Below are 12547 nucleotides of genomic sequence, written 5' to 3'. Positions count from 1 at the left end.
TCCTAGGTATACCAGACAGGATTCAGACCTCACAATACTTCTTTATTGTATGGCTACAATACGTATGGCTACATTAACATACTCTTGCAAGTCTGAAAGTACAAATCTGCTTTCTTTTACAGCCTGAGAATTTAGAGGGGATCGCTTCTGAATCTTTTTCTGTTCCAACTATGTGGCTGTGGTCTTTAACCTCTCTTATATGCTCATTCCTAGGCAGCAACACGTCAACCTGTTTCTCAACATCTTTCTGATGTAGTCTTACATGTCTATCCTGGTATCTCCAAACCTATATTAATGTTGGAGGCTCACGTGTTTCTTTTGAATTGCAGGGGAAATTGGGGTACAAGGTGTTGGGCATGGACTTTTGTAGCATTTTTTCATGATCTCTCAGAGTCAAGATAGGCCTTTAATTTATTTGGGTATTCCAAACGTTTCCACTTCCATCTAGAGCAGGCGTATCATATTCAAGGGCTGCAGCCGGATCCAGCCCATGGGGTGCTTAAATCTGGCCCATAGGGCCGGCCTGGAAATATCAAACGACTGGCCCGTGTTGCCTCTGGCGGCCAAAATGGGGCATGGGGGTGCACACGTCCCCTGTGCCCCATTTTCAGCCTGGACGGCCTCCTGCAACACTCTGCCAGCCAAAATGGGTCATTCACCCCTCCACACCCCATTTTGGCCAGCAAGTGCAGGAGGCGACTATCCCGTCTCTCCAGCCAGCCAGCAAAGGAAAACTACAATGCTGATCCAACCCTCAAAGAAATCCAGTTTGATACCCCTGATCTAGAGTCCTGAATGGCCTCCACTTCATTCTCTTCCATCCATCCACCAGAAGAGAGGAAGGTGGACCTGTCCTGTTCAATAATTTGCCTCGGGTACCTCCCATACTGGCAGGCCTGAAGATCCAAAGAAAAAGATGGCTTCCAGGCCTGACAGGAACCCTGACACATACAAGCAAGGATATCTGGAAAACTGAATCTATCCTTTTGGTGCAGGAAATTACAAATGAAGAAAAACCAAATTAGTTTGATATACTACAGAGGAAGGCCCAAAGTTGCAGATCAGTTACCTTACCTTACCTTACCTTACCTTATCTTATCTAAGGTGGTATGGTAGTAAAGGACAAACAGTCCTTTACTACCATACTGTTGTGACCCAGCCCCACGTAGTTAATATTAAATGCAAAACAGTTCCAAAAACAAACAGATTTAATTAAAACAGCTGAGAATTAACTCATTCTCAGCGTATTCCAAATTAAATGAAAGCAAAGTCCTCAAAACACCTTCAGTTTATCTCTGACCTTGGGATAATTAGGCAAACTGCCAAAGGCTTTTCTTGGCAACAGTTCAGGATCAGAAGACGCTGACGAGAAAGAAATATATCCAAGCACAAAGCAAATCTCTCAACGGTTGTTTTCTGGCAAAGAGGCCAAGAGCCGTTGCTGGTCTTTTAAACTTTATGGGAGGGGCCAATCATCTCTTGGCCCTATTCCTGAGTCGTCCTCTCTGCTTTAGCTGCTCCTGCCTTCTGGCAGCTCTTCTCATACGTGCACTAGGAACAGGCTCCTCTTGTTCCTCTACCTCTCTACTGTCAGCCTCTGGAGGCTCCGAAGTCCATGCATCACTCCCCAATGGCCCTGGCCCCATCTCTGCCTCTGATGCAGAGCCCTCATCCGGGCCTTCCCCAGCCTCCAGGACTGGCCCATGTTCTTCCTCAGCCTCATCACTGTCCGACTCCGCTGCCAGCTCTGCAGGCTGCTAGCGGACCACAACACATACCACCTTAGATAAGGTAAGGTAAGGTAAGGTAAGGTAAGGTAAGGTAAGGTAAGGTAAGGTAAGGTAAGGTAAGGTAAGGTGATAAGATAAGATAAGATAAGATGAGATGAGATGAGATGAGATGAGATGAGATGAGATGAGATGAGATGAGATGAGATGAGATGAGATGAGATAAGATAAGATAAGATAAGATAAGATAAGATAAGATAAGATAAGATAAGATAAGATAAGATAAGATAAGATAAGATAAGATAAGATAAAGAAGCCGGAAGCACATTCACAAGTTACACATCAGTATATTAAGAGGTAATTTGAGTTCTAAATATTCCCATTTTCTATACCAGTTTCATCCCTTCCTTGGAAACTCTGAGTTTTATAATAGATCCATAGCTGGAGTCTCTCTGGATGAGAAGGGAGACCTGACAGCAGACTTGGACATTGTTGACTGGCTGTTTCTCAACACATCAATTCGCAGAATGATGTTTGGCAGCCTAGAAAAACAAGGATCCCTGAATTTCCACTTTATGGTTAATCAAAAGAGTATGGAAGAGATGCACAAGCTGAACAAGGTGGGGAACATTCTTCAAGATGCATGACAAAATCTTTGCTTTGATATCAAAGAGTCTGTGATAAAATATTCTTAACTATTTCAGGAGATTATTCACAAATCTTTTGTGAAGGAATGTATGTTTGAGCCAGTATAGGTGTAAGTGTCATCCTGGCCCAGTTTGCTCTCTCAGGAAAGTAGAACTCATGACTCCATTTAATTGAAGCAAAGTAACTTTTTACTGAAAGAAACCGTTTGCAGCAAAGTCAGGCGGAATCTGGTGTTCCTGCACAATGTACAAAGCTATTCTTTCCAACTCCCAATCCCTTCCCTCATGATCAGCCCCCAGTCAGCCAATGTGATGCCAGTATGATGTTTTGAGAAACTCTGAGGTGTGAAACTGGTAACATTCCATTCTCAGGGGAAACGGCCTTGAAGATCCTGGTACAAGCCGGTTTGGTGATCTGGTCTTCTTCCGTTGTCACTTCCCCCTCCCCATTTCCCACCATTAGCTACACAGATGTGGATTGCCCCAAATGCCTCCCCCTCCCTTCCCCTTTGATGGCAGGAACTCAGAAAGACACAACATCAACAATGGCGAACCTGACAGCGACTTTATTTCCCCAAAGGGAAAAGAAGTATTAACCTTTACCTTGAGAAAAGTAGTATGTAAATTTGGAGCCTAAATTAAACACGGAAATGTACAAGAATTAGAAAGAAAGAAGAAAGGGGAAGCAACATTCAAACAAGCAGATTGTCAATCTCTTTATATAGGTTTCATATTTAGAAAATCAAACCCTTGAACTGGAAATCAGCAACCCCGTCCTCTTTTGCCCCTTTCTGCAAATTAAATCATAACTCATTTTCTGGATGGTCTTCCTCCCTCTGTCCAGCCACTGCCTCCTTCCAGGTGTGGGGAAAGCTGCCATCCTGGATTCATGAAGGTGGCTCAGGAAGGGAAGCCCATCTGCTGCTACGACTGTCTTCCCTGTGCTGAAGGAACCATCTCCACCATGGAAGGTGGGTGGCACCAAAGGAAAAGGGCAAACTTTCCTTTCTGGGAAGACCATATGCCCCAACATTTTCCATGAATGCATTTTGATAGACTTTTTAGCAATTTTTATCTCCTTGTAATAAATATGTTTCCCTCCTGAGTGATAGGAAAGGACCAATGAGGTTAAACTAAGAGCAGAATATTAAAAGATAGTGGACTAATGATGGCTTAGCATTATCAGGGAGAAGCCCTCTATTATTATCTATCTTCATTTTACCTTAAATTTAGGATTGCCTGGCTCTTTTTGTATGTGTGGGTTTGTGTGTGTGTGTACCAGGGTTCTACATACCTTTACTACCGGTTCACAGTAGGGCCGCGCACACTCTTCTCCGCATGTGCAGAAGCATTTTGATGATGTCGGGGTCAGTGGGCGGAGCCTCCCACCGGTTTTACTATCGGTTCTATAGAACCGGTGCAAACCGGGGGCAACCTACCACTCGGTCCATTGATACAGAAGTGAAAGGCTAAAGTCTTTTTTTGAACAGGTCCAGCAGCGGAGTGGGAAAATATCATATTTTGTTTGCTTCTACACTTCTGGTTGGAATGAATAGAGGAAGCCTAAATCTTTGGAGGGTCTTTTCGTCTTCAGAATGCTTGCCCAAAGGGAAATGATTCTTCCTTGCTATGCAGGCATGAACGAGAGGGGCAAAAACGTGGGGAAAATACCCATAAGAATATCCCCGTTCAGTCAGTAAAAACAGGACAAAATCTGGAATTGCCTTTTAAAAAATGGCTTCAAGATCAAGTTGTCATTGGTGACAAATGACTGGTTTCATCAGGGAAATAGGCGTCCTTTCAAAATGATCAGACTTGGAAGAGACCATTGAGGCTATGAGTTCACTCCAGCGGTGAAATGCACTTACCTTTGCTACCGGATCGGAAATGTGAACGTTCATGCCTCTTCTGCACATGCTCAGAGCGTTCTGTGCATGCGCAGAGGGTAAAAAATGGAATGTAATGATGTCCCAGCGGGTGGGCAGAACCTCCCGCCGCCAGCCCTACCAGCTAGATCCAGCCGGATTTCACCACTGGTTCACTCCCTTTCTCATTTGAAGAAGCTAAATTAAGCTTCTGTTAGGAAATGATAATTACCTAACTTGTTGAGTTGGCAATATATAAACCCTCAATATAGCTTTAAGACTGTATTGCTGTATTGCATCATACTGTGTCCTGATTGGTTAGCTCTGTAGCCAATGTCTTTAAGAGGGAGCTTGAAACATGGTTTGTTTCTCTTTGCTGATCATTATTGCTTTTTTTTTTCTCCAATTTTTATTTATAAGTATAAACTAAACAGAACAATGAAACGTACAAAACATAAAAACATATAAACATCCATTTCAATACATGTCCAGTTTGTCGCAACTATAATATACATTTCTCTTTGTATTTTGACTCTTCCTTATTTGGTCGTTCCCTTTTATCTATCTAATATTGATCTTTGTTGACCTATGTCTGTTCTTTGTTTCCATCATATTATATTTGGTCATTTTATATACTTCCTATTGCTTCATCTCTTTCCTATCTTTCAACCAACTATACCACTTTTCCCATACTAAGTAAAAGTCATGTTCTTCCCTATTTTGTAATTCCTTTGTGAGTCTATCTAATTCCGCACATTCCATAATTTTATTGATTACTTTATCTGGTGTTGGTATATCACTACTCTTCCAGTGTTGCGTGTATAGTATTCGTGCTGCTGTTATCATATGTATAATTAAATAGGTTGTTTCTTTTTCATAGTATCCATTCACTATGCCTAATAAGAAGCTTTCTGGTCTTAGTTCTATCTTTTGGTACGTTATTTCCTCTATTTGTATTTTGATCCTTTGCCAATATCATTATTGCTTTTTGCTGTGTTTGCAACTCTTTGCAACTGTTTATTGTGTATGACTACGACGACTGGTAAGAAGACTTTGTTATTGGAATATCCCTGGACTATTGTTTTACTATCTACTGCTTTATCTGTGTATGACCTGGACTGTTTATTGGACTGTGCCTTATTACTATTTCCTAATAGTAAACACAACTCAGTGTATCTATGTGTTGGCTGTTTATTCACAACTGCTCTCAATCGCTTTCATGTGCACGCCCTTGCTACTCTAGGGTTGCTCTGCTAATTCATTAACAGTTTCCTTAACAGTTGGAAGGCCCAGGCAATGTTTGAACAGGATATTTTAGCATTAAAGAAAGCAACAAGCTTTAAAGTAGATGTTACCCTAACCCTTTTTCAGACACAGAAGAATGCAGAAAATGTCCAGAAGATCAACATCCAAACAATAACCAAAATCGCTGTAACCCCAAGATAAAGACTTTCCTTTCTTATCAAGAAAAATTGGGGATCATCTTAACTTCCATTGCCTTGTTTCTCTCTTTGATCACATGTTTTGTCTTGGGAACCTTCATTAAATTCCAAGAAACTCCCATAGTCAAAGCCAACAATCGGGATCTCTCTTATATCCTTCTTGTTTGTCTCCTGCTTTCCTTCTTCACTCCCTTCTTGTTCATTGGCCAGCCAAAGAGAGTCACCTGTCTTCTGCGTCAAACGGCTTTCAGCATCATCTTCTCTGCTGCCATTTCTGCTGTCTTGGCCAAAACCATCACAGTGGTGCTGGCCTTCTGGGCCACAAAACCAGGGAATAATGTTCAGAGATGGCTTGGAAAGAGATTGGCCAACTCCATCATCCTTTGTTGCTCTGGTCTCCAAGTTGTCTTCTGCAGCATCTGGCTGGCTGCTTTCCCCCCCTTCCCTGAGTCTGACACGCACTCACAATCTGCAGAAATCATTCTACAGTGCAATGAAGGCTCTGTTGCCATGTTCTATGGTGCCCTTGGCTACATGGCCTTCCTGGCTGCCGTCTGCTTCACAGTGGCTTTCCTAGCCAGGAATCTGCCTGGGTCTTTCAATGAAGCCAAATTGATTACCTTCAGCATGCTGGTCTTCTGCAGTGTCTGGGTCTCCTTCCTGCCCACCTACTTGAGCACCAAAGGGAAGTACATGGTGGCTGTGCAGGTCTTCTCCATCTTGGCCTCCAATGCAGGACTTCTGGGGTGCATCTTCCTGCCCAAGTGTTTCATTATTTTGCTAAGGCCACATCTGAATACAAAAGAACATGTGATGTCAAAATAAAATAGAAAAGTCAACTTTGGATAGGTATGTCCTAAAATATCAGTTGGTAATTCTGACCCAAAAAGAAATCACATTTTAATCTCCCTCCCATCAACCCTGCCCAGGAAAGTCAATAATTTTTCAAGTCATGTTAGAAAATCACTCCTAATTCTAAGAGAGATTTTGAACAAATCCAACTGCTCACAATCATTTTTGTGTTACTTTCTGTCTGAATTTTTGCAATAAACTCTAGTGACTACCAAGTACATCTACAAACTCCCCTAACTTTTGTAACTGCTTTGTTCACATACTGATATTTTATTTCTGTATTAATCATTTTTTTCCTACTTTCAAAATACAATAATTAAAAATATGAGGCAAAATGCTCCTCGATAAAAGAGGACAATTACGATAAATTAGTACAACAGATACAATAAGGTTTAGATAATTGGGCAAAACTACAAATATTTCTAATTGGCAGAATCACCACAATTAAAAAAAATGTACTACCCGAATTGTTATATCTCTTCCAAACAATACCAATAAGATTGGGGAAAACATTTTTTGAACAATTAAATAAAATAATAGGTAAATTTATTTGGTTAGGGAAAAAAGCCTGAATAAAACTTAAACTTTTGCAGGATTCTAGAACTAAAGGACGCTTTGGCCTCCCTAATTGGGAATTATACTATCAAGCGGAAGCAGCGACATGGCTTAAAGATTGGGTCCAATTAAATAACAAAAGGGTATTAACGCTAGAGGGCCACAATCTCCAACTGGGATAGCACACATTCCTGTGGGAAGGGAAAAACAAAACCCATACATATTTCCAGAGGCATCTAGTGTGAAATGCTTTGATACAGTAAATATTTGAGACAAAATTAGGAAAAACCATTACATGAAAGTTCCAATTTGGATATCAACAATGGAGGCAATAATTTATCCAAACTTATTAGACATAAATAAAGTGGTAGGGTATTCGGAATTATTGGATGAACAAGGAAATTTAAAATCAGATCAGGATCTAAAAAAACAAGGAATAAAAATGGATTGGTGGCCGTACCTGCAAATTAGAACAAAATATAAAAAAGATCGAGAACAATATGGCATCTGTGGAGAACAATTGGAACTTGACAAAATATTACTAGAAACGGGAAAAAAAGATTACTAAAATATACAATTTCGTATTAAGATTTAAAATGGAAGAAGAAATTGTGAAGGAGACGGTGATAAGTTTGGCTAGAAATTTCGGACATAGTATTGAATTAGACCATTGGGATAAATTATGGGAGAAAAACTATAAACTAATGATGTCAGCTGCTTATAAGGAGAACCTCTGTAAAATGTTCTATCAGTGGCATTTGCCACCAGCTAGATTGGCCAAGATGTTCTTAAACCGATCGCCTGAATGCTAGAGATGTGGCTACAAGCAGGGAACGTTCTACCACATGTGGTCGACCTTCCCCGAGGCTAGAAAATATTGCTTTAAGATAAGAAAATGGTTGGAAGAGATAAATGAACAGAACATAGAATTGAAGCCGGAAGTATTTTGGGGGGGTATTTTTGATGTGAAAATGGGTAAAAAACTATAATATATAATATTACTTATTCTATAGGCAAGCAGAATCGTCTTCGCACAGAATTGGAAGCAGCCTGATACTCCTTCAGATCAAATGATAATATGGAAAATCTATGAATGTGCAGAAATGGATAGACTGTCTATGGAAATGAAGGAAAGAGAAGAAACCGAGTACTACCAAATTTGGAATAGATGGTATATCTAGCTTGAGAATAAACGTAAAACTTAAGGTATAAGTTGTAAAAAGTCTAATATATAATGTAAAATCTATAAGAAATATATAATAGTGAGGATAATAAGATTTGTGAGTAGATGTTATTATAATTTAAATGATGATGTAAAATAGGATAATGAGGTATAGAAATAAAATTTATGTAAATACGATTGTTACGAAGGATATTGTTACCAATATGAAAAAGCTGTAACGAGTGTAAATTTGTGTTGTGTTTTAAATGTTGGAAAATGTAATAAGTATTATCTTTTTTAAAAAAATAAATAAAAATATGAGTGTATAGAGTCTTATGTTGGAGGAAGTCCCTCAGGTTAAATCACAGTTTGAAATTGGGGCTAATGTCATATTTAAACATCAATACATACTCTATGATTTGCTTCAATCTTCATAAGCAAGGAAAAACTTTTTTCACTCCAATATAGAACTGTCATTCTAAAAAATGACAGTAATCAAATAGGAGGACCTAAAGTCAACTATTGACCAAAGTAATCAAAATAAGTCATCATCCTTGGGATATTTGCTATGGTTTTGGTAAGCTACATCGAGGAAATAAAAGAGAACATGTTTTGCATACTACATTTATTATCTTTATTCAAAAGAGGAACATTTATTTATTTATTTATTTATTTATTTGTTTATTTATTTATTTAATTTTTATAGCGCCCTTCTCCTGAAGGACTCAGGGCGGTGAACAGTTAAAATAACATACATATAAAATGTGAATATAAGATGATTAAGCCAATTTGGTTCATCAGTTAAGAATCTTCAGTATAAAGATTTAGAACAATTAGAAGAGATTTATGCCAGCCCGGCTTGGTGAAATAGAAAGGTCTTAAGTGCACGACGGAAAGTACGAAGTTCTGGGATCATTCATATCCCTGGGGGTAACCTGTTCCAAAGGGTAGGTGCCCCCACAGAAAAGACTCTTTCTCTGGGAACCACCAGTCGACGTTGTTTTAGTGACGGCACCCTGAGGAGGCCCACCCTGTGGGAGCGTGTTGGTTGGTGGGAGGTTATTGGTTGCAGAAGGTGGTCTCCTAGGTACCCAGGTCCTAAGCCATGGAGCACTTTAAAGATAAGATCCAGCACCTTGAAGCGCACTCGGAAGACCACCGGGAGCCAGTGCAGCTCGTATAGGAGAGGTGTTACATGTGAGTGCCATGTCGCTCCCAATATCACCCGCGCAGCTGCATTCTGGACCAGTTGGAGCCTCCGTGTGCACCTCAAGGGGAGCCCCATGTAGAGAGCATTACGGTAGTCCAGACGGGAAGTGATGAGGGTATGAGTGACTGTGTGTAAGGAGTCCCGATCTAGAAAGGGTCGCAACTGGTGAATCAGGCGAACCTGATAGAAAGCTCCCCTGGCCACCGCTGTCATATGCTCTTCTAAAGACAGCCACATGTCTAGGAGGACACCTAAGTTGCGAGCCCTCTCCGTGGGGGCCAATGACTCGCCCCAATAGTCAGCGATGGTATCAGCTGGCTATATCGGGACGCCGGCAGCCACAGCCACTCAGTCTTGAAAGGGTTGAGTCGGAGCCTGTTTCTCCCCATCCAGATCCGCACGGCTTCGAGGCACCGGGACATCACTGCAAGGGCATCATTGGGGTGGTCTGGGGTGGAGATGTACAGCTGAGTATCATCAGCGTAAAGATGGCACTGCACCCCAAAACCACGGATGAGCTCACCCAGTGGCTTCACATAAATGTTGAACAGAAGAGGTGAGAGGACCGACCCCTGCGGCATCCCACAAATAGGGTGTCTTGAAGTCGACCTCTGCCCTCCTGCCAACACAGACTGCGACCAGTCAGAGAGATAGGAAGAGAACCACCGTAGAACAGTGCCTCCCACTCCTAGCCCCCCAGCCGGCGCAGCAAGATACCATGGTCAATGGTGTCAAAAGCCACTGAGAGATGTAATAGAACCAGGATAGAGGAGCAACCCCTATCTCGAGCTCTCCACAGATCATCAGCCAATGCAACCAATGCCATTTCAATGCTGTAACCAGGCCTGAAGCCGGACTAGAATGGATCTAAGTAGACAATTTCATCCAGATACTGCGGGAGTTGCTGTGCCACCACACTCTCAACAACCTTTGCCAGAAAGCGAAGGTTGGAGACCGGATGGTAGTTTGCTAGAATAGCCAGGTCAAGAGAGGGCTTCTTGAGGAGGGGCCTAACCACCGCCTCTTTCAAGGCAGAAGGCAAGAAACCCTCACACAGAGAAGCATTTATAATCCTCTGGAGCCAGCCTCGTGTAACCTCTCGGGAAGCCAGTACCAACCAGGAGGGACATGGGTCTAATAAACATGTGGTTGCATTCAACTTCCCCAGTAACCTGTCCACGTCTTCAGGGGTCACAGGGTCAAACTCCTCCCAGATCACATCCTCAAGACTCGCCTCCATCACTTCGTCTGAACTTACCCAGTCAGAGTCCAAGTCTTCCCGAATGTGAGCGATTTTATCGTATAGATATTGTGTGCAAAATCCTCAGCTCGACCTTGCAAGGGGTCTTCCTGTGCTCCCAGATGAGGGAGCGGGTCACCCTAAACAAGGCAGCTGGGCGATTATCTGCCGATGCAATAATAGCGGAAAAATAGTTATATTTTGCCACTGCTATCGCCACTAAGTCGTTAATATACGACCTCACTAGTGTTCGGTCAGATTCGGAATGACTGGCTCTCCAACTACTCTCTAAGCGTCTTTTCCGGCGTTTCATTTCCCTCAACTCCTCAGAAAACCACGGAGCCGGACAACTTCGATGCCGGGTCAGAGGCCGCAAAGGCACAACCTGATCCAAGGCACCAGCGGCCATCCTATCCCAGGTTGCCACCAGGTCTTCAATCGAGTTGTGAGCTAGAGTCTCAGGAAATGGCCCAAGCTCCATCAGTAGATCCTTGGCTGATTTGATAATAAAACTAACGTCCACTTCAAATAGAGACCAAAATATATTAAGATCAATGTGTGACCCTTTACATACATCCCGAAATTCTCTTTTGACAATGGTTTCCATGAAGATACTCTCTTAAGGACATTTGGAGCCAAGTTCTCCTCAGTAGCTCATCTCCAAAGAATGGATCTCCTCTGGGACGTCTCTTCGTGTTGCTGTTATCCAAATTATACAGATTTAGTTGTTGTCTTGGTGCTAATTCTCCAAAGACTTTTCTCAAAGTTTTTAGATTTGACACAAACATATATCAAATATATGTTTTCACCTTGGTTTCACACAAAAGCATTGATGGCTGAGGCCATGGCACTGGAAATCCATGGGTGCACAAATGAGAGAGAAAAAGTGAGGCTGAGATCATCTTCAGGGAAGGCAGGGAGTTGTCTTTTCCTGTAGACTTCAGAAGTGAAGTCTTGGCTAAATTCTGTCTGAAATACAACATTTTCTTCCACAACGTCTTCTCGCTCTTTGCTTAAACCACACACAGGACTACACACTCCACCAGGAACACAAATCATGTTGCTATTTCAGCTACTACTGTGGTTCCAGGAAATCTCAGGGATGCTTAAGAACAAATGCTCCCTGACTCTACAGAGGGATCTATTGGATCCAAAGAATCGTTACAGACCAGGAGAGGTTTCCATTGGTGGTATAATCTCTGCAACTCAGGCTAAGTTTGAAAGACTCAGTTTCAAAAACTCTCCTTTGACACAAGTATTCGGGTACGTCAATCATCCAGCATTGCATTAGAGCTACTTTGTTTTTGATTTATTCCAAAGTACCAGCAGATATTTTTCATTGTCACCTTTGGGGATCTATTTTAGATCCTGCAGCTGATGATTCTCCTTTGAAATTCTCAAGTACAATCTTCCAGCAGGAATCTTCTGGTTTTCTTGACTATGAGGAACAAACAGCCATTCTCTCCTTGACATATTAGAAGCAGTGATGGACTGTGGATAGAGAGGAAAGGATGGTCCCTCTCTTCGATGCCTGCCTTCCCCCCAATTAATGGGTCAACACGAACACAAATATTGCAAGAATGATATATTTCTTCCCTTCACTGAAAATGAATCATTTATTTTATTGGGGACGTGGGGTCTTACATTCATTGGTAATATGACTGCACAGCCACTTGTGTGAAATGGTATAGGGTGTCCATCTTGAGCAGGAGTGTCACTGCGTTTTTTTATTTACCAGCTGAGCTCTATTTTTGAACTATAAGACTTTCCATAGTTTGCCAAGAATCCTTATCTCTGATGCTACTACGCATGTCCATCCACCCACATTCCTTCACACACTTCTTCCT

General features: G+C 41.8%; 2 protein-coding genes across 2 annotated transcripts in view; both read left to right on the top strand.

Annotated features, from left to right (window-relative positions):
• LOC132711848 (vomeronasal type-2 receptor 26-like) overlaps positions 1 to 8599 on the top strand; it is a 29028-nt gene extending 20429 nt beyond the window's left edge. Inside the window, exons 8-10 of the mRNA XM_087885261.1 lie at positions 2123 to 2347; positions 3219 to 3345; positions 8102 to 8599. Coding sequence (XP_087741387.1) covers positions 2123 to 2347; positions 3219 to 3345; positions 8102 to 8142 — 393 coding nt within the window. The 3' untranslated portion in view covers positions 8143 to 8599. The remainder of the gene's footprint in view (positions 1 to 2122; positions 2348 to 3218; positions 3346 to 8101) is intronic.
• Positions 4012 to 6742, top strand: LOC132711676 (vomeronasal type-2 receptor 26-like). The gene is made up of 2 exons (XM_087888242.1): positions 4012 to 4066; positions 5611 to 6742. Exons 1-2 carry the CDS (start codon positions 4012 to 4014, stop codon positions 6504 to 6506), a joined length of 951 nt encoding a protein of 316 aa, XP_087744368.1. The 3' UTR covers positions 6507 to 6742.
• Positions 8600 to 12547: the final 3948 nt, after the last annotated feature.

This window comes from Pantherophis guttatus, chromosome 2, assembly GCF_059756535.1.
Source record: "Pantherophis guttatus breed Tessera chromosome 2, ASM5975653v1, whole genome shotgun sequence".
Lineage (NCBI taxonomy): Eukaryota > Metazoa > Chordata > Lepidosauria > Squamata > Colubridae > Pantherophis > Pantherophis guttatus.
The sequence above is the reverse complement of the archived record's forward strand: the minus strand, read 5'-3'. Positions and strand labels throughout refer to the sequence as shown.